The 23334-nt window shown below is 32.5% G+C and overlaps 2 protein-coding genes across 2 annotated transcripts in view; one reads left to right on the plus strand and one right to left on the minus strand.

Annotated features, from left to right (window-relative positions):
- Fife (regulating synaptic membrane exocytosis protein fife) overlaps positions 1-15617 on the minus strand; it is a 214837-nt gene extending 199220 nt beyond the window's left edge. Inside the window, exon 1 of the mRNA XM_069051971.1 lies at positions 15442-15617. The gene's annotated coding sequence lies outside the window, so the exon portion shown is untranslated. The remainder of the gene's footprint in view (positions 1-15441) is intronic.
- On the plus strand, positions 7992-9597 carry LOC138141219 (uncharacterized). The gene is made up of 2 exons (XM_069061919.1): positions 7992-8546; positions 8605-9597. Exons 1-2 carry the CDS (start codon positions 8164-8166, stop codon positions 9419-9421), a joined length of 1200 nt encoding a protein of 399 aa, XP_068918020.1. The 5' UTR covers positions 7992-8163; the 3' UTR covers positions 9422-9597.
- Positions 15618-23334: the final 7717 nt, after the last annotated feature.

Here is a 23334-nt window from a genome sequence, read left to right on the forward strand (position 1 = left end):
AACAAATAAATACTAATTTGAAATTTTTCATACAAAAAACATTGTGTTAAATAATTATGTTTCTTAATTTAGAAAAATACAGTGAAGTGTATTATTGCAATTGTGCTGTATTGAAAATATCACCTCAACGTTTAATTTTATATAAGTACAATATAAATAGGTTTTTGTTTTTTTTTTCTACAAAATTTTGTCATTGTATCTTAAGTATACACTGTCTTATAGTACGTCGAAACTATTAATTTTGTTGAATAAAAATTAAACAAAAAACTCAACAACTAATTTCGGGAGGACGTATAGCGAAGTGATATGTATTTACGTTTGCTCATGCTACTAATTGAGTTGATGTTTACTAAAAGACAGCTACATCCTAATTAACTGTCTTTACTGGTCAACAGGATTACAAGTTTGAACAGTCCCTAACTTGTACTTAAGTTGTTAGTGAAGCGTTAAAAATTTTCTGAAGCGTCTAACTCAAGATTAAGTTTTAACAGTGACGGTGATGTTCGAAACTGCTTAATTACTAAACCGAAAATCCTTACTTATTGTACCGAACTCTGTCAGCTGACAAATACAGAGAACTCATCAATAAAAATTACCGGGTTTTTCGTATTTATAGCAGCACCATTCCCCTCATCATTCATCAGAGCGACATAATCGGTTTAAATAAACATATGTCCAAATTTAGATGTGCCAAATAAAAACGCAAAAAAGAATCCTTGTAATTTATTAATTGCAAGAATACATTTTCATTGATCATTATGAAAACTTGCGTACTTAGTAAAAATAATATGAACGAGAAATGCAATGACAGATATACCTTTCAAACTAATAGAATACCTAATTGTATTGCTGATTTAATTTTTAAACAGCATTTAACTATTCCAGGTTGTTAACAAATGTCTCGATAGCCTGGTTATCTGCCATTTGTCATGCACGTGTAGTCGTAATATGTTATTGATCGAATATCAGAACCTGAAATTTTGTAGTTTTATAAACGAAATGTTTCCTTATATAAATGCTTTTAAAATCATTGAAATGTTCTTACAGATTCTTTGATTTCTTGGATGAAAGTAATTTGTGTTTGGCCTTTTAATATTTTTCCATGAATATCCTTAATTCAAGAGTGTTCAAGATAAGAAAAAAAAAACACCCATTCCTTTATTTTGGCACCACTAGCCTGTAGCAATCTAGTCTTGGAGTAATGGAAAACTGAGCCTTCTCATTTCAATTTTTTTACAACTCACAACTTTATGATACATAGGGTAACAGAATTTTCTCGATTCAAGTAATGAAGTGGATATTTTTCACTCCAGGAAGAAGTATCTTCTAATGTAATAAACAAAATAGTGTCGCAATATGAATCTTACCAAGACCTGATATGGTTCTATATAAGAGCAAAATTATACTAATTGTGAGTGTAACATGCTGTATGAATATACAGGTGTATCTGAAATGCGTGTGTTAAGTTTAACCAGTAGAAGAACTCACTAATTTATGAAACTTTTCTCTATAACATTTTCTACGAAAAAGCGTTATGTATACCCGCCTATGGTAAGGCCGAAATTTTTTTGTTGTGACAGAAACGGAGCCTTGTCAAAAAAGTTACATTATTATAGGAAAAAAAAAGAGTGTGTGCTTAAGACCGCACAACAGAAGTGAACACTTCTATGATGCTCGTTACTGATTTTAAGTAATAATATGTACGGTCGGTGGACAAATAAAACTGGGACACTTAAAATTTAATCTGTGTAAATCAGACCATTCAATTGTCAATATATTTGTCAGTGTCTATATAATATGTCATACCAAAGTTAACCTATTTGTGACAAAGCCGTAATTAAACGATGCAAATTTGTAAATTTTGACTTATGTGATTGTCATTTTTGTCCCAGTTTTATTTGTCCACCGACTGTACCTATTCTATAAAAAAATATATCATTATTGATGATGCTGTTTTTAAATAAACATAAAAAATCTGTATTTTTCAATAGAAGCTGCAAATACGTCCGCTTTTAGAGGTACACTCTGGCTAAATTTGTGAGGTTAGGTTTGGATGTTTAAGTTTTATTTTCTTGACGATGATATTGAACACAACACAAGTTTTCATAGCAATACCAATACCCTGTATTATGATAGTTTGTCCATTTTCCTCTTCACATCTTGTTACACAAATTTTTCCAATAGATGAATTGTTGAAGCCACATACATTCATCTACATTCATCTGTAAACTTACAATATTTGTTGTGTCTTTTTCGTTTATATTATATAAAAGGGTATTTCACGAGTGATAATGAGCCTGACGGAATAATAAATTCAACCCACAATACATTTTCAAAAAAGCCGGACATTTTAATTTCAGTAGCCAGCTTTTTTCGGAAATATAGTGTGGGTTGCATTTTAAATTACGTCAGGCTCATTATCACTCGTCAACTATCCTGTATATATATACAGTTACTCCTGTAGCTCTGCACTGAGGTCAGTCAGGTCACAACACAACGTACAATGAAAATTTAAAATTGACAAGTGACGCACAGTTGATTGTTATTCGCTCGCTCCGCTAAACTCGACTCCCGAGATTTTAGCTTGCCACGAGCGTGACGGGCCAGCTGCGAACGTGATGCATCAAAACTAATTCACTGCCCAGTAATTAAATGTATGTAGTGTGCCTAAAAAAGTTTTGACTTCAAAAATGAAATAATTACGAAAAATCAAATAATACATTCACATCTATGAAATCTATTTTGACGTGTCACATCATCCACTAAATTAAATTTTAGTTCTATGTCGAGAAATTAAAAAATAGTTATTTACTTAATGAGTTCATGTGTAAATTGGGCTTTTTTTGGATGAGTGGGCCAGTTTAAAACGCGAGTGAAACGAGCGTTTTAAAGGCCCACGAGTGCAAAAAAAAAAGTCGCCCAGTTGCGACCTCGACTTCATCTCGGTCTTCAATCTGTGGGCTCACCACAAAAAGACTCACTTCTACTCTTTATGATATACTCGTAATATACAATGTATATGTATAAATATGCCTACAATAAAGTGCATTAACCAATAAAAAACACAACCATTTTTGAAATTATTTAGATGTAAACGCTCTTACTTTCATTAAAAATAAACAACCAATTCTACATGCAAATTCCTGTACTAATAAGTTAACTACGGTATGATGACATAAGACAAAAATGTCACGTATGACATTTCAAACATTTGTTTGGCGAGAAAAACAGTATTTTTCCTAACGTTTAGCTCGTTAGCAATTGCTCGTATGGTAATGCCCTCTCCAAGGCGTTGTCTAATTAGGTGTTTTTGGAATTCATTTAGATTCAGCATTACAGCTGACAAGATAACTGTCAACAGTGATTGTAAAAGTCAATTTTATTTTGACTTTATCTTGACAATTAAAAACTGATACAAATGTAAGAAATTTTGATTGTCCCAGTTTTTTTTCCCACCAACCGTACGTTTTTGTAAATAAACTACATTTTTAATGAGCCATCCACAGAACTAACATTGATGCTTGATAGATACATGCCAACCAAAACCGATGAGAAATAAAAATCCATACTTTTTGCCCGACTAGACCGGCAAGACATGTGTTTCTGGACGATTTCGAGAGCTACAAACTACCAAATTCCAGCCAGAGGCACGAAAAATATTAAAAATAAAAAAGCACAATTTATTAAAATAAAATCTCAAAATGGCCACCATTACAATTGCGGACAATAAAAAACCGTACATTTTTTTACATCGTACAATTTGGTTTTTTTTGACATTGTGATTTATGCCAAACGTCTAAAAATAGGTTCACCATAGATCAAGATGATATCTGTTAATTCTTGATTCGAAAAATTCGGCAATTCTTTCAGTTTTAGTTTTAGAATAACAACTAATACTGTCTGACAGTGTTGCGCGTGAATCAAAGGCGAATAATTATTCTATGATTTATTGAGACACACACTAGATGTTTGCCGATCTCTCGCATACATGAATGACTTACACTTTACACTTGATCAACTGTCAAGCTCTGAATTATAAGTGTACAAAAATGACTTACGCTTGCTCTAATGTCAAGCTCTGAATTGCAAGTGAAAACTTATTCTAAAACTACCACTATTATATAACCACGAGCGCGGGGGGTAGGGTGGCAGATGGCCGACGCCTCAAGCCAAGTTCAGGTAAACAGACAGCATATAAAATCTACAATAATCAATTAAAATTGTCGTGGTTACAAAAAAAAATAGAAAGTATTTAACCACATAAAACGACTCGTTTCATTAAAATTGGGGAGCAAAAAATCTTGAAAAACTTTTGCGCATTTTGCAAATGTTATAAAGAAAAGTTTTTCGACGCGTTCGGAGACGTTCTACTCGAAGGACCAGTTCCGACAATTAGGAACAGTCAAAATGCACTGAGTATAAACATTAAAACTAATGTTTAAGTGTATTTCTTGTACTTGTTACAGACTGTTAGTTACATATTTGGTGCTTGCTTGGTACTCACTTAGTACTGACTTGTTACTAAATTAAAATTGGTACTGTGGTACTAATTTGAGCCAAGATTTTCTCTCAACCCCCTCGAGAGGGTGGATCAGCGGTAGGTACTGTCCGACAATTCCAGAGCGATAACGAACAAAAAGTTTCATAAATTGGGAAGTTATTCCACTGATTCAAACTAACACACGTATTTCAGATACGTATTGTATTGTATTTTGTATACCTGAAAAGATGTAGAAAGTGTTTATAAATTGTTACTTATTGTTATTAATTAGTTGTTAGTTCATTTTTGCTTACTATACTATATTATATTTATTTTAGATATTAAGTTTAGGCCCAAAACTAATAATTGATAGTCAAGTCTGTATTTTTATTCACAATCGGTTAGTAACGCACAGCTTTTCTAACCTCTTAAAGGTTAGAAAGTGAGCGATTACTCGTGTACACATCAACCGGTCAGTAATGGTGAAAAAAGGAGTCAGTAATGAGTCGTAAGCAGTTAGTAATGAAACCCATAACTGACCTGTGGTGGCGCTACTGTCGCACCAATCGCGAAAATCTCTGTACGTTTTTCTGGTATCGTAATTTGCTTTTCTCAGGTAAGAGATTGAGTGTTAATTTGTGTGCAGATTCCCGCAATTCTGGGGAGGGTACACTCTATTTTACTATCGCACATTTTGTTTGTTAAAAAATGTGAGCAAATGTCAATTTGGTTTGACTTTTGCGAACTAAAATTTAATACAATCTCAATCGTGCCCGCCTACTAAGTTTTAATATTTTTCCGAAATAAACGATAATATTACGGAGGTTGGTTTTTATTTATTTTTTATTATTATAATGTTGCTTGTTTTAGTAAATGATTGATTGTGAATAAAACAGTATACAAACCTTGGCGAAAGTCCATTCCTGTGTCTCGATAACTAGTTCACCTCGAGGGCAAGCCTCTCGGTAAACTATTGTTCCCTCGACAAGAATGGAACACTTTCCTCCTCGGTATGTAATATACTATTACCATATACATACATATAAAATGGTGTGAAATAATGCAGAAAATTTAAGATGACTATTTGCTTATTTGCTATTTGCTTTGTCAAACTGAAAGAGAAATTAGGTTCTTATTTTTAAACTTTTGATGATGTCACATGGCTGATGTTTTGTTAAACAATACTAAAAAGATTTAAATTTTTCTTGGTGATATTGAAAAAAATTCTTGAATAATAAAGATTCTAGTAACGTAAAAAATGCAGAAGGTTCCGTTATTTGATGACATCATAGTGTTGTCATAGTAACGGACACACCTGTCAAAATTATTTCTGTATAAGGCTTTTTTTCAATTTCCCAAGTTACCAATCCCAGAGTTTTTCAGATTATCACAAATACCTGCAACTCTAAATTGTGTGCATTACTTTATCATCATACTGTATATACCTAGCTACGTGTTCATTTTCACATATTTGAACGTGACATCCTTATGCCTCATGTATTCGTTGTAGAATTGCTATAAGAGATTTCTTTTATCCGCGCCTTCCGAACAAATTTATATTGTAAAAACTTGAAAAAAGTAGGAAGTAGCTAACTTTAAAAGTCAGGAGGACTTTTCAACTTTCTATTAAATTTTCGATTTCACGACTTGCCGGCACCGTCCGAGCCTCAGACAGTTTAAAATTTGATGGTTCCATGAAATAATAATTGCCCCAGCCAGGATGTGTAAAGTTTTTATCAAGTCGAGACTGCTAGTCTGCCATCAATTCCATCCATAAATTTCAGTAACCAGATGCTTACCGTTATGGCAAAAGCAACCTTCCCGCCAAATTGTAAAGTTAACTTGATACTTATACAGTTGGGTCGAGTCTATAACTAGATAACGAAATGGCAACTTGGCGGCGCCGAGTAAAACGGCCCTCAGCGATTTTAATAATTCAGAACGAGTCATTGGACTAAACGTGCTTCATCCTTGCTCAATTATTTATTAAACTTCCACAAGGCAGGTGGTACCACTGGAATCGTTTGTCTTGTCGTTTGCAATGTCCAGATCTAACTCACTCATCGATCTTGACAGGCTCAAATCTTAATTAGCGCCTCATTCTTATACAGATATATTCCATCCTTAAGAAGTAAACAGTAATTTAACGAAATAAACATAACGTCCTCTATAATTTGTTAGGTAAATAAAAACAAAGATTAATTTGGACAACAGGGTTTCATATCGATTGTTTAAACACATTTGCGCCAGAATGCTGAATGTACTTGACCTGTTTTTCCTGTGGGAAATGTATGACTCGTTTATTTATCTTCAATAATACATCAAGTTAGGTACTAGACATTATGTATCACTGTAAAAATTGCGTTAGTTTTCCAGTATATTGCGTTGCACACCAAACGGACCGCTTAATGCAATTGCAGCGTTGTGGTACGCTGACATTTTCGCCGTTAATATGCAAATATATACATTTAAGTTCATTAACTAATTTAGATAAAACATTCACACACTATAGGTATGCTTATCTAGTGAATACAATTTAATTTTTAATTTATAACAATCGCAGGAGTGTCCTGTAGCATTGATAATTGTAGATATTTCTAGCTAATCAAAATTTCTTTACTACAGTTTTATGAAAACAAATATGTATTGTAAAATATGTATAATTTTAATTCCAAACTATAACAGTATTGCGTTCCTGACTTTTACACTGATGAACACTGATGATGATAATGCTGTAAAATGAAAAAGATATTTTGTACGTACTTATTCTATTTAAATGTCTTTGGAAATGCCCTTAATATATTCTGTGAATATTGCACCCTTTTACATTTATATTCCTTTCACTGGCTATAATTTGAGAGAAATTTTCGTCCATTACAAATTTCACTCTTTGAGAATATGAAAAAGTTCAAAAGCACAAAATTTCGCTAAATTGTTAGGTTATAATCAAGCCCCACTTACTGAAATTAAAACATTTAAAATCAAAGCTAATTCTGACATCTAATAATCACTTAAAAGCTCCCCCGTCGTTTCATAAAATTAATTCTGTCTCAGATACTTCCTCCATATTACTTTCTTTTTTGCACTCAATACTTGATTGTTAATAAGTAATAACACTCTAAATCAAATTAAAATATTTCGAAAAAAATTTAACGCTGGATGAATTTGGTTTTTTAACCCATAATTAATTATACTTATTTCAATATACCACCAGATCGAAAAAAAGATAAATTGATTAAGCCACATCTATCATGCTTCAGTTGGCAGCACTAATTTAAACGCTGCTGTTATATTTAAGTCATCTAACCTCAAATACAGGAACGGTTGTCAAATACAATAATGGTCGCTGTTAACTCAACCATGATGGTAATGGTTTGCTCTTTTTTTTTTCGGTAGCACGGTATTAGGTAGTATGATTTTTGTATTCAGATTTCTTTTATTTATGTCTATTTATTTGCTGGTGAGTAATAATCATGGTCATGCCTTCTTAAATAATTAGTTGACTCAAATAGTATTTTACATTACAAGCCAGGTAAAATGGTTTTTACTGGCGAATGGAGGATATAACTGACGAGTCGAAGACGAGTCAGTTACCTCCTTGAGCCAGTAAAACCAGTTACCTGGCGTGTCTTGTATAATATTTTATTTGTTACTAAATTGTAAACAACTAAATAAAATTAAAAATGATCAAATTCTGTTTTCTTCCAAATTATTGCTCAAAACTCAGAAACCTTAGAAGTACAATTACTATGACAACGCGCCGTTTGTTCAAATTGTTTATTTCCGTCAAGATTTTTTCTCAAATGAACGTACCAGAAGAAATCAAAAAGGAAGCTATAAACGTGGCTTCCAGTTTACTGCCAGCGAAGTCTTTAGCAAGATATGAACGAGAATATGAAGAATTTAAAAATTGGCAGAAAAACAATAACGTAACTGGTGTAACGGAAGACGTTCTTTTGGTGTATCTTCACCAACTATCAGACAAATTTTGCCCCAATTCTTTGTGGTCGAAATGGTCCATGTTAAAAAGCTGCCTGGAAATTAAAGAAACTGCTGAAGTTCGCAGGTTTGTTTTCCTATTACAGACGTTGTCAAAAAGTGATATTTTAACTTGACATTTGTAGATTTCATAAGGTAATTGCTTTTCTCAAGAGAAAAAATGAGCGTTACGTGCCGAAGAAGGCAAGGGTTTTAACAAAAGAGCAAGTGGAAAAATTTCTTGTTGAAGCTCCTGATGACTATTGGTTGTTATATAAAGTGATTACAATTTTTGGAATTTTTGGTGCTTGCCGGTGTGACGAGCTTCTCTCGTTGACGGTGAAGGACGTAGAAGATGTTGAGAAATATATTATCGTCACTTTACGGAATACAAAGAATTTAACAACAAGGAGATTTACGATCACAGATGAGGGCTGCAGTTTTCAACCTTGTGTTTTGTACAGAAAATATGCAGCTCTTCGTCCTCGTCAAGCAGACCAATTACGTTTCTTTTTAACCTACCGTAATGGCAAATGTATTTCCCTCAATGTTGGCCAGCACACTATTGGCGGTGTACCGAAAAAAATTGCAACATACTTAGGGCTACAAGAACCTGAATTATACAGAGGTCACTCATTTCGCCGATCAGCAGCAACAATGGTTGTGGATGCAGGTGGAGATATTTTAACACTAAAACGTGCGGGAGGATGGAAAAGTAGTGGAATTGCGGAAGGTTATGTGGATGATTCTATCAATAAAAAAATTGAAATTGCGAAAAAAATGTTTCCTGGACGAAACTCAACAGATGTGGCTTCCACTTCGACAAATGTGGCTTCCACTTCGGGAGGTTCTACAATTAATTGTCCAATGACGAGCGAATTCACTTCCGCTTCAGGAATGTTCGACATTAGCGGAAATTCTAATTGTACATTTAATTTTAATTTGTATGAAACAAAGAAATAAAAATGTTCAAATGTTAAAAACGCTACTATCCTTTCCAAATTTCAAATTTCTCTACTAACTTGTTAAATTCATAACTGGTCTGCTGTCAATTTAACGCTACTAGCCAGTTAAAATGACTTTTCAACGTCAAGTGACAGTTCGAATAAATGACGTTTACAATTTAGTAACAAATAAAATTATTTCCTCGCTATGCAGATCTTTTTTTTTTTGTAAACATTAAAAGCTAATTATTTAAAGATAGCATTATTTGGTTACGTCACATACGTTCAATAAATTTCATATACGAGAATGTACATATAAATTTTTAATAACCGTAATTCTAATCTCGGTACATTAGCTAACGAACTTTTTTTTTTGTCATTTCATGGTTTAAAAAGGTTGACTCTATAAACCTGATAGGTGTTTGTAGCCTATTCACTAGTTAAAGACAAAATCATCAGCTCATTTAAAAAGTGACAAGAGCAAATTGTTTTATTGACTATAAAATTTCAACTACAATATTTTGTTGAAATTTCAAACCGAAATAAAGTGCATTTTGATAAACACAGCTTATTGGCCTTGCATCATCGAACTTTGTTGTTTCATACTAGAGCAAACTACTTAAATTCCCCATTATTATGGAGATTCAGATTGCCGAAACATGATATCAAAAGTCAACTTTTACTTAGTGTTTATTCAAATTTGGGTTTCACCTAAATCATTTTATTCATGAATTCGAAAGCTTTCCAATTTATTGTACACATCGCTTTCATCAACCATTACTAAATTATTCTGGTTTATTTTCTGAGTGAATACGTCGATAAACAAGCTCTTTTCAAAAGACTGCAGACTTGTTAATGGTTTATTATTTTGATAACGATAACGGAATGTTTTCCTTTCGTTTCTGCTACGTGAGAACATCAATGAAAATGTTCCACCCAATAAATATTTTTAATAAAGCGAATCAAAAGTGGAGCTTCGGATTTAAATGAAATGAAGATTCGCCCAAATTTGGGAGAATTTAATTTTGTAAAATTTCAGTGGCCCGAAATTCTGGTATAATCTTATATCGCCCATGTAAAAATGATCGTGTCTTTTAACGGGGTTGTATAACCTTTAGATGGTCCGTAAAAACCTCAATCAATAAATTTACGATGTTACTACAATGAAGATTCTCCGCCAATACGCCTTTAAGTCCTCCATTCGATAAATTTTTTCGCACCCTCACTAGCGTCAATAGAGTTAATTAACTCTTCAGTCCATTTCCATTTCTTCTGAAAACTGGCTATCTCTGAATTCACTTTATGTGCAATTTGCATAATTTTTGGAGCATATCCTGTCAAGCACAGCGAATTTTTTTCATCATAAAGGGACAAAAGCTGGGAATACAAGGCGCTTTGAGATTGCTCAAAGGGAAATATCTGTGCTGGCTTTTAGTAAATTAGACCCATTGTAAACTTAATTTTTTTAACTCATTTGTCAATTTTAATGATATCTGCCGTCGTCTGATAACGGTGGTTCAGATGAAGCCGCAGATTCGATGCAGCCATAAAGTACAAGGCCGCTTGCAGAACGATGCATCACAAAGGGTGAGCGGGTGGTAACATGTTGACAAATCGGTCATATTGTGGCCGCAACAGAGTGCACAAATTTGCGGCCAACAGGACATCAAATGATTTTATTGTAAATATTTTTTCCGGACTCGCCGTTTCTTCCAATTTAACTTTTTAGTATGAAAACTGTTGGTCATAATTTTGAGTTAGAATAATATTTGCATTTTTTAATTAAAACCGCTCCCCCGGAGATATAAAACTAAATAGGTATGTTTATTTTCGTGTCGGAAAAGTTAATTTAAAGACACTTTTTGATTGAACATAAAATAATTAGAAGGACAACACGCAGCCGCAATTCCCCCGTATTTAATTTGACATGGATATGCCCTGTTAATTTTTTCCTTATTAAAATGACAAGCTGAAGAATGAGAAGCAATTACAATTGTGACAGTTATGAATCTTGGCTCATTATTCGCGAAATTAAACATTAATGGGTTGTAATTTATTTCGTGATTATTTTTCTTATTTACTTAGAGGGTAGATATGTCAATTTTCTCGGTGACAAAATGCAACACAACAACCGCGCCTCGTCTTAACCTCGAAACCACATTAAAAAATGTTGAAGAAAATCGAATTCTGTGTACTTAAATAAATTGCGTTTGCATTTTCCCCATTATATCAGTAAGTTAATTCAATAACACAAGTTCTCCCGTCTGCGGCAGTTATCTTGGAGTGGTGAAACTTGAACTATGTTGTTGTATCCCGGAATTGCGTGCCACCGGGTTTCTTACCCCTCACCTTGTCAGTTATAATAATCCGAGCATTATGTTCGAACCAAATTTTGGCTGTCCAGAATTTAATTGCCTTCTCCCTTGAATTTCCTACGTAAATATGTGATCGTAAAGCGAGGAAATCTGTTTTACAATTCAAATTGTTTACTACCCCATTGTACTGTTTAAACTCGTTTCACCCTCTAGTTCTAGTTATTTTGTGTAATTTCGGGCAAAAATCTTCGCTATCTAAACAACCCAATTGTCTTCATTTCGTGAAGGGTGCGCCGGAATAACTTAAAATTTAAACGCGTGACAAACGTGTGGGAAGGGAGAAATTTCATTACCAACTTTTATCTGTAAAACGACATCCTTAAGAAACTTTTCCAGGCAATTAATTAAAACGTCTGCTGTTAAAAAAATTGACTTTAAAAATTTTCCTTATACCTACCTATTTTTCCCTCTTCTATTAACCTACAGCATGCCAACTCAAGTAACTGCTACAAAAACTTCAGAAGTTTCTAATTAGTTTAATTTGTAAATAAGTTTTACACATTTAATTAACTATTTCCAAATAACCGATCTATTTTAAACAATTTGAAAATAATTCCGTAGCCTATGGATATAACCATTTCGAACAGTGTAAAGTTTGAATTTTCCGCCGTTTGACACGAATGACATTTGTTTATGTTTAATCGGCACATAAAGGTACATGGTTGTTTTTAGCAAAGGGTGCCCTTAGATATTTGCTTCAAGAATCGTTGGTTATTCCTATTTTTAATGTAAATTGTAAAACATTCCAAAGAAAGAAAAAAAACAGGAAGATTTTTTAAAATAAGTTTTAGGTTAGCTGTCAACATGCCCTAATTACAACTGTCAATTTACACTTTAAAAAGTAAAACGATTGACGGTTTCCAAAGCCTTCCCAGCCCAGGATTCCATGTGAACGCCCGATATGTTTCATACTTATAATCTTTCCTTTGTAGGAAAATAAGAATCAGACTAATTTTACTTAGACTACTTGTACTTTAAATGCTGTTTATAAAATAAAATGAAAAAAATACATTGACATTTACTTTTAAAAATATTTGATTTTAAATATTTCTTCAAATTACAAAAAAATCCATCTCCTAAGGTACTAATGTTCAGCAATGTAAGGACTCACATGTATAGTTTTCTGCAAAAATATTTAAAAGGCACATTTTGAAAATACTGTGCGATCGAAAAAAAAATTAATCGAGTAAGCCAGTTGTTATGGCAGCGCTAGTATAAATATTGCTGTATTTGACAAGCGTCAAGTTACTCTAGGATAAAGGATTTTAAAACGTGGATTCAGACTGATTGAAAATTTAAAATAATAATTTCCTAGATACTGAACACAATTTTTTGTAAAGTTGGCACTCGTTTCGCCACCAAAACGACGATAAAAACCACTCGCTCTCGTATAAACAGTTTTGCTGTCGTAAGGCCCGTAAATTTCACAAAAAATATGTCTGATGCCGAAAGAACAATTCTTACTTAGAAATTATTCTTAGGTGCTTCCTTCAAGGTACTACACTGACTAATTTTTAAATATTGTTTATATACAATATGATAATGATGATACTTAAGTGAGTAGTTTTCAACTAACTACTGGTGGTAAATACCTAGAAGTTAATACTAGTCAGCGATACTTTTATTCAAGTTTGACATCAGTACTCCGTCCACGATGTTTTTGATAAGAGTTGGCCATGGTGATCTGACAGTTTCGTTTGTGTAAATTTCAGTTTGCTAGTGTAAATGTGGGCTTCCGAAATTAGGTTATGTTATTTCCAAGTAAGGTTAAGATTCGTGACAAAAATACAAACTTTGGTATCAGCTTGAACTACATGTAGTAAATTACTTCTGAAAGTGCCTCATTTAAATTAATTTTCATTTTATTATTAATTTATTTTACAAACATGTCATATTTTATAAGTCTAAGCGCTAACTAAACACAGTTCACGTTCTTTTGGCATAATAGCAGGCCATGATTTATTTTTTTAACGTTGAACACACTATTTGATTTCCGTCACTAAACTGTCTGAAATGAAAACCTCCAAACTAATAAAACTGACAACAATGCACTAGACACTGACGCTACTTATAACCTCGCACTTCAACAGACAGCTTTACTACCAAATTAAATGCAAAATTTCGTTGGCCTCCCAATATACTACAACAACGTGAATGCATTTTACACTGTGTAATTATGGTTTTATGAAAAGATCGTTCAATCAGTTTGTCCAAAGTGAAAACAGCAAATCATGGCCAACCCTTTTATATCGCAAAATAAAATTTTGAAAATGCCAGTCAATTTGACGATATTTATAAATCCACGAGAAAAATGGAGAAAATCTATCGGTAAGTGTCAAGAAGCTCTTGCAGCGTTAATATAAAGTTACTTTGCTATAACCTAAAATACACATTTTTTTAGCAAACGTCATTTAAACTAGGGAATAGAGTAAAATGGCATTTTTTTTATCTAATAATGAAAGCTTAAACCATAACAAACAAGTTACCTACTAAAGTTACCAGATTTAATTACATAGGTAAAAAAAGTAAGTACTATACATCTATTGACTATTAATAAGTGTTTCTATAATAACTTTTGTTTCAACAAATGATAAATTAAATATTGTAAAATAAAAATAATATTCTGTATTTTTCCAGTCATAAAATTATCTCGTCGAATTACACTCGAACTTTTTTTCTTTGGGTAACTCCAACCCTGTTACCTTGCAGCCCTTGTTTCGAAAGACTGTCAATTGACAAGTTTTTCCCCAAATTTCTAGGTAACAAGCTTTCGCGGAAAACAGAATATTATCGGATAAAAAGCTCTTGTGTAATAATTACAGTCGATAAGAGAAAATTAATAGTTAAATCCTAATGTGAGGGACAAAACGAGCCAAATTTCAATTAATTCCCGCAGGGACCAAATATAATGTTTACAGCATTGCCGATTCTCATTTACAAAGCGGCAGGAACAAGTAACATTTATTTTATTGTCTCTGATAGTTTAATTTTTAACTTCTTTTTTTTTTAATCAAAATTTACCTTACTGCTCGTCAAAATATATTTCTCCAATGTATTCTTCTTTTACAAATATTTGTACTAAAAATATTAGATTGAAATAATTTTTTTAAATGGTTCTTATTATTTATTGCTTTCCTAACTATTTATTTTTAACAATTACTTCATTTTGAGTTACCTTTTGAAATAAATACTTTTGTAACAAATCTGTACGCGGGTCTTACTCGTCTACGAAAAAATACGCCCGAGAGCACATTTAAATCTTTAATAAAGTGTGCTGTTTCACGCACAAAATAAAATTTTAATTAAAAACACCTGTAGCTTCTGCATCAACAATTATTAATAGAGTTTTGATTAGTTTGTTCTGATATAAGTCTCAAGAACAAGTATCGACGCTTCAATTAGTCTATCTTGTTATGGATTTTGACAAATTCCATCCAACTCGCATCGAGTTAAATTCTTAATTTCCGTGTACTTCTTGTTAAAAAATCGCTTTTGCAAATGTTTGTAAACAAAGTCCGCTACTTCTTTTGTCCGAAGCTAACGCCTCGGCGGAAATATTGATGCCGCTTAGATGAAGTCTACGAAGAGCAGTAAAAGCTGCAAAAGGCGCTCAACTAGCTGCAAGCCCCGCTAACATTGAAATTTAAAAAAAGAACTCTTGTACCTGCGGAAAAACTTAGGGCACCTGATGTTAACGGCAACCTGTAGCAGCAATAGCTACAGTGTGGAAAGTCACAGCACGACGCAATCACGCACATATCACAACTAGAGCCGAGTAAACGAGCTTTGTGTAGCCTCCCGGAGCGAGACCCGCCAACGGCCCGGAGCAGGCAGACAAGACTCCGGTGTAACAAGTAGGTAGACGGTGGCCGGGCTAAAGTGCGCGCGCACTGCTGATACATCGAACGCCGTTGTCACAGCGCGACATGTATACACTTGTTGTACACATAATGGGATATTTGATTCGATACCAATGGTAAATATCAGGAAAAAGTTGGTTTTTGACATAACTGACGAAATAAACTTAATGGTGGGGTAGGAACAACCGCGCTTCCTGTGAATTTTTCCACCCAGAAAATCCATGGAATTGTCGAGGCGCCAAGTTAAGTTAGGTATTTGACTTCACTGTCATTTTTACCTAGTTCAAATACATACTGTACTAAATATTTGTTGTCACACTATAACAATAACAATACATAACATTATTCCGAACATGATTAATTGGAAAAATATAATTTATTTTAGCCACATTTCTATTGATTTAGTACATTTTAGTACTTTATCAATTTATTCAATACAAAAAAATATACATATATATAATTACAACTATAAACATGGTAGTGAAGAACAACTATTACTTACACATCTTTCTATTCCTCTATTCTCCCTAGATCCTACACTAAATTTCTTTATTTCTTTCTGTCGCTGACCCATACATTTCAGACGTCTTTCATTCTCTTACCCTTTAATAAACCTCACCGATACAGTTTTGTATCTTTTGTGTTCGTTGATTATAAACTCTTTCCTTGCATTTTTTGTTACGTCTGCTTTTTAGCTAATTATATTTTTTCTATTTTCTTAAATCCATTGTCGCATATAGTGACATACGTGAACTTGTCCACGTACACATGTTTATCATGGGTAAATAAAAGTAAAAAAAAATGTTTTTAATAAAATTAACACAATAATTTTGATGAGAATTTGGTTGTAATTTTTTATATTAATATGTATGGTCTTTCAAAATGTGTTATTTTAATATTTAAATTTCATTGTAATACATTAGGAACGACCAAAGATCTTTGCATAATATTTTGCTATCAACGCCTAAATTGAGACAATTTAATAGATATAAAACTTTCATTGGAAATACAGAATATAGAAATCACATCTTGTTACGTGACAAATAAAACCTTGTCATCGTAAACTTATTTAAAATATTGGTATGGGGATCCATACATGCCTTCCATATTTGAAAATCATTTTTGAAAACAATCTATACATACGTGTAAATTAAACTGGAGTGTCTGTTATTTTGACGTTTAACTTTTTTTGGTTGTGTATGCGATGCAATAGACATTTTTTGAATTGTGTCTGTCTATCAGGTTCTTTGCTTAAATCGACTTAACGCAAAAACTGATACATCGATTTTGTTCAAAGAAAATTTGATAAAAAGAGAAAATTCTTGGTTATATTTTGCATGTCGTTGCATCACAATATGACGTCAAGAAGCTACGTAGTAGCGGTAAATCAATGCGCGGTCTATCATGGTGTAATGAGCTTCGTTTATTTCTGTTTTTTTTACATAGACTCCTTACTAAGACAAATACACGTTCAAATTATTGCATTTTTACAGAAATTATCGTGAACAAAAAAAAAATGCACAAATTTGCGTCTATTTCCAAAATCACTGACCCGATTATCACCAAAATCAATAGGTTTGAAGTTCTTACTGTGCAAAAAGAAAATTTTTGTAAGTTTTCGCGAACGAAAGAAAATTTCAGACAGGCATATGCTAGCCGCCATTCGAAAAACAACTTTTCTTCACGTTTTCAGCTAACGACAATCAGAATCGATCTCACCGTCATAATCCTATTTCCTCACGGAACATGAAAATAAAACTAATACATATATTCGCATATAATGTTGTTAACAAATATACATAATATGCCATAAAAAAACTTATGTTTGTATATTCATGTTGACAAAGTTCTAACAGCGAATGATTGGTAACTTCCGAACTGGAAGCGAGGCAACCTGGAACTCTGAAAAGCCACAACTTCAAAACAAGACCTTTCGAACGATACCTAACTTGTCTACTTTAGAACACGGTCAGGACAACACAGATGTTAAAAAATTTGCCCTATTCACTTATATTTTTTAATCAGGAAAATCGAAACAATTTTGCCTTTCATTTATTGCAGGATACACCTCAGATATAAGACGATTGAAGTCAATTAAGACAGCCTTCGACGTCCAAATGGTACGTGGCCCCTCTTAGCGCTGCCAATCCTGAAAAAGTAATACCAGTAAAACCTCTAAACAAATTCACAGGACACTAAAATAGGCACGCCTTACTGTAAGTGGCTAGAAATCCTTAAAATAGCACTTCTACCATATTATATTTATGAAACGCTGTTACATCAATTTTGTTTTCACTCTCTTCTGTGATTAGGTAAACATAATTTTAGAAACTACCACACATGTAAACAATATAAAAACTACACTTGATTTCAGAAAAATAGCGTACACCTAATATTTCCCCATGTAATGTTAGCTTTGTTTCCATGGTTACATTAAAGTGACAAAAGCCCGAATCATCACTAAACCAGAAGGAAGGTAGCGTATGAAATTCATGTTGCCTAGAAACAGTTTATAGCGGCCCATTTAAACTAGGAAAATATTACAAAAATCGCTCTCAGCACTTGTACGCTGAAATCAAGTGTACATGACACAAAGTATGTAAAGGAACTTATTCGTAAATTTTCATTTTTTCATCTGTGCTATATTTAGTGGTTATCTTCTTTCCATTTTTATATGTATTTACTCTCATAAAACAAACCAAAACCAAAACCTTGTAAATTTACTTAAACTTACACCTGTTTGGTGGAGGTTTTAGTTTCTAAACTAATATTATTTTTAAACTGTATTAGAAATTTTAAAGCGGTTTGAAATATATCTAATTCTTATTTAGTTATTTTTCAATAAGTGCACATCAATACACTTTTTCTAGCGCCTCTCCATTGTTATAGTGCTGTCATATAATATGTCAATAAACAAAAGAAATAAGGGGAGTCTACGAAAAACTAAATTTCTGAAAACGTGCAACATAACTTAAATCATCACTTGTCAATTTACGAATAGATATGAATTTTATTTTTAGAATATCCATAGACAATCCTATTTTCAAAAAGGGAAATAAAGAAAATGGCGAGTGAGTTTATCATACATAACTTTGTTTGTTGAAGTTTTGGCAGAAATTCTCTTCGAGTATTGTTATTAGTATAACGGAAGCTAAGCCATATGTTTTCAGAAGTTTTGTTTTCCATATCCGCCCCGCATCTTCTGTTTTGTTTTAATACAATAGATTTTAATTCTTTGAAACTGCAAAATATTCATGAACTGACAAAATAAATTATATGTAGTATATTTTTTCCTGGTAGGCGGTTGCGCGCGCCATTTACAAAATCCTGCAATGAAATGCGACCTCCCTATTGGTTAGTGGAATAGAGTAACCAATAGGGAAGTCGCATTTCGTTGCAAGATTTTGTAAATGGCGCGCGCAACCGCCTACCAGGAAAAAATAGACTATAAGTGAATAAAGCGAGTACCTATGCTAACAACTTGCATTTAATTTAGGTATATTTTTCTAACATAAAATAATTTAGAAAATATGTAGGTATAATATTTTCCACTTTCTTGTAAGATAAAAAATCCCTTTAGAATCTCAAAAAAGTGATGTTATTACCTTTCTTCCGTTATTGTCTCTGAATGGAAAAGGAATTATGCTTCCATTAGATGTTTTGTTTCGATTTATAAAGGCGAAACAAAATTTCATCTGTGAAAGACCAAAAGCATAAATCTTTCATCAATAGAGATCGATTACCATACCGATTTTACTGAAAATTTTTTTATACCTAATTCTTGTTACGATATGAAATACGCCTTCATTTGAAATATATATTTACATCTAAAACCCTTACATAAATCTTCAATTAATGAATTTTCTAAACAACGTCATACATCTTTTGATTATTGGTCAAAGGGTAGGTACCTCCTTTTTACGAAAACCGAAAAAACTTCTCATCAATAAAATGCCATTAGAAATAATACCTTAATATTCATGAAGGTCTGTACGACAGATAATGATAATGATAATGAATGACTTTGAATTAATAATTTTGAAAATAATACTATCTATAATGCTATCTACTCTTCATTGCGAGAAAGTTTCAAATTGTTCTCGTAGCTGCAAATTGTACACAATAACTCATTCAACTATATTAGCTTCCACATGAGTCCGTTAGGACCCCATTAAGCGCACAATTTGAAAATAATTACATTGGTTGCATCAATTTGCCTAAAATCTTACATAATTATTATTGAGCGTTGTCTTTTAAATGTCAAAGGTTTTATACGCCGCAGGATTTAACTATCTACAGCGCATCTCTTAATAATAAACTAGGCAAAAATGAATAGGGAATTCCACTTTTTTTCTAGAAAGCAAAATAATTGCCCCAATCCTCCCCCGTATTCTTAAACACTAGATAAATTAAAAACATTACAGGTACTTGAAACATTACATTTAATGTGTATATGTATATTTTTCTAACACATTTCATTACAAATTTTAAACTGTAGTTATAAAAAATTCAAAAAAGGAAAAATTCCCTATTCATTTTTGCCTAGTTTATATATTTTTTAAATCTTAATGAAGTTATTCAGTTCTAAGAAAACATGATCAGGTATTTTTGAACAAACTGGAATTTACATGCACGAATGAAATATTTTAATATTGTCGCTCAAAGTTCTTAAGTTGTTCAACGATTATTATACCCGCACTTTGTCATCCAAGAAAACTTACAGATCCATGGTGATATATTTGCATATTATTACACTTCTCAGCAGCGGCTTAGAGGGTGAACGGTTCAATATAAAAAAACGATAGTGTTGCACATTACATGTCACGTGACATTTATTGTAGATCCAACAAAACGACGTCTCCTTTTCCGGCTTCAACGTTGACTACATCGTTAACAAGTTACACAATACATCTCCCCACAATAGCACAATGCAGTTCGACGAAATTATTTATAACAAAGCCGATATATAAAATTCACTCATTATTTAAATAGTGTATATAACAATAATTCTTTTATTTCTCTACTCGTTTTATAAATTACTTTTTTGTTCGACACTGTCAGAATTTGAGAATTTTCTCCTATGTGAACGGATTTTGATAAATTTGACAACTTGTCAGAACGAAACGTCAAGCTAATTTTAAAGATTTTCAGCGATTTGGAGCCTTTGGGGGACTCATCGAACAAAAAAATGTTGTATTCAACTCGTTAAATAAACTACTATTAAAAACATTAATTGCTAAACTCTGTCCACTCATAGATTGCTTGACATAAATGTTACTAAAAATGTTCACTCAACGCTACAACAAATAGATCCGGCGCGAAATTTTAAAAAAATGGAAAGAGCAAGTTTAGGTACACATGATGTTTTATTATTACTCTGCATGTTTGCACTTAGGAAAGACGAAAGAAAACTTCAGTACAGTAGGAGTAATATATTAGGTTTTATTAATACAGGGTATTTCACGAGTAATAATGTGCCCGACGGAATAAAAAATGCAACCCACAATACATTTTCGATTTTCCGAAAAAGCTGGCTATTGAAATTAAAATATCCAGCTTTTTTCGGAAATGGCTAAACACAAGCAAGAGTACTCCTATTTAATGCATGAACAAAAATTACCTCTGTATCATTTTCGATGTTTGTAATGTCACTTAAAGTGTTCATAATGCTAGATTCTTGAGGCACGCACTCACTTCACAAATTTAAAAAAATCAACAAAAAATCGCAACGGAACAGATCAAAACAGCAACACGGATCATAACGAATAACTTTTAAAACCAGAGAATCGCAAAACAAAGCTGTAAAGATGAAAAATCGCAAATCTAAATGCTTAAACCACTTGACAGAACTGACAATTTCAAATTTGAAATGTCATATAATTTATTTTTCGCGTGGGTTTTATAACAACCAATGAGAATCAGTGGCGCGAATGCTTCAAGATATTACCAACACAATCTTTGATACTTTCTTAATATTTTAATGTTATGGTTTGGGGATTTTGTTATCTAAGGATATTTAAAAAAATGCATTCTATCAGTGGACGTAGTCTACTAAAATTCTTTTAAAAAAAGTTAGGTTTTACTTAAATGTCGTCAAAATCTAAATAGTTCATAAGTAAAGAGCGTTCAAATTATTATGTAGTCAAGTAGCCTGATGCTTGCTTTTATAACCGTTAAGGTATGACGCATTTTTATCAACCGTCAAAGTCAAATTCAGCGAACAAACAAACAATGGTATGAAAATTTTCGTTTACTATACAAGAGACAATTAATTATAATAACTAACCAACGAGAGTTTTTCTGGTTTTCTGATGGTTTTTTACGTATCTGAAGGAAATGCCAAGAGATACCAACTAAAAAGACGACCTGAGAAAACCACGGTCTACTTGACCACAAATTTTCTCTGGATGACTCGGTATTTTTGTCAATTCATTTAAGGGAATGTAGATAAATTATTGTTTAGCAACGAGCAATAAATTTTATTCGTCAATGTAATTTGGTATTGTCACATGTTACAATTTTTCTCTGATTTACTATGTCTGTTGTCATAAATGTTAATAATACATTAAATTGTCGAAGCTTTTTCAAACTGTTTAAAATCCAATTAAACATTTTAATGAAGTAAGAATAATTTTATTAACTAAACAATTTTGTTCCAATATACTTTTTATTTCATCATCAAAATATAACATAGAGAACATAATGACAATTATTGTTATACAACATGTTGTGGGTTACGACAGTTTCACAATAAAGCACTTGCCATTGTGTCAGAGAATGACTTTGACGACCAAAATTACTGCTCCAACTTTATACTTGGTGGAGAAAATATAAATTTTGTGATGGGTAAATCTATAAATTATTAATAATCATTTGTTGACATTATTCAAGTTACATAACAAAAAAGTGCATGTTTAAGAATGTTTTTCCCGTAGCATAAACACAAAAAGGTCAACATAATGAAACATGTGCCGCTGAAGTATCGCTTCTGAAATAAAGCCATTCAAACTGAAGCCTCGATTACATAATACCGATTTAAATTGAACAAAACTGGGAAATGATAGCTGTGACAAAACCAGCTTTACATAAAACGATTCGATTACAATTAGCGATTAGCGTAGATTAAATAGGAATTTATTTACTTTTAATATCAGTAAATTAAGTAGCGTTATAAATATGTAGCTATATTTATTAAGCATTTAGTAATACGAGTACATGGGAAAATTATTTATTCTGAGAGACTGTTTTCAATCTAGTCTTGTCGAAAATGGAAATTTGAAATTGATTTCAAGCAAATTGACATTAGTGACACTACATCGTGGTGCGTTCACAATCGACTCCACAACGCCAACTTCGACGCCAAATTTAAAAAATAACACCCTTTATACTCGTATACATCAACATGTTAGGTTAAGGCAGATGTCATTCAAGATGTCACACTCGCCATCGATCACATGAATCGATTTTTATTTAATTTTTTTAATAAAACAATAAATGGCGGTTCCGAAAAGAATCTTATTTATTCCAATGCACGTGAGCTTGTTGTAAAAAAACAAGAGAAAAGGTATAACATAAGTCAAAAGGGATCATGAAACGAAAAATAAATACAATCAGAGCAAGGGCTCAAAGTGGCCACCATTCATTTGCAAGCATAACCGTCTCCGAAATATTTAATTACTGATCAACTTCTCTAATGC

The sequence above is a fragment of the Tenebrio molitor genome, chromosome 1 (assembly GCF_963966145.1).
Source record: "Tenebrio molitor chromosome 1, icTenMoli1.1, whole genome shotgun sequence".
In the NCBI taxonomy this organism is placed as follows: Eukaryota; Metazoa; Arthropoda; class Insecta; order Coleoptera; family Tenebrionidae; genus Tenebrio; species Tenebrio molitor.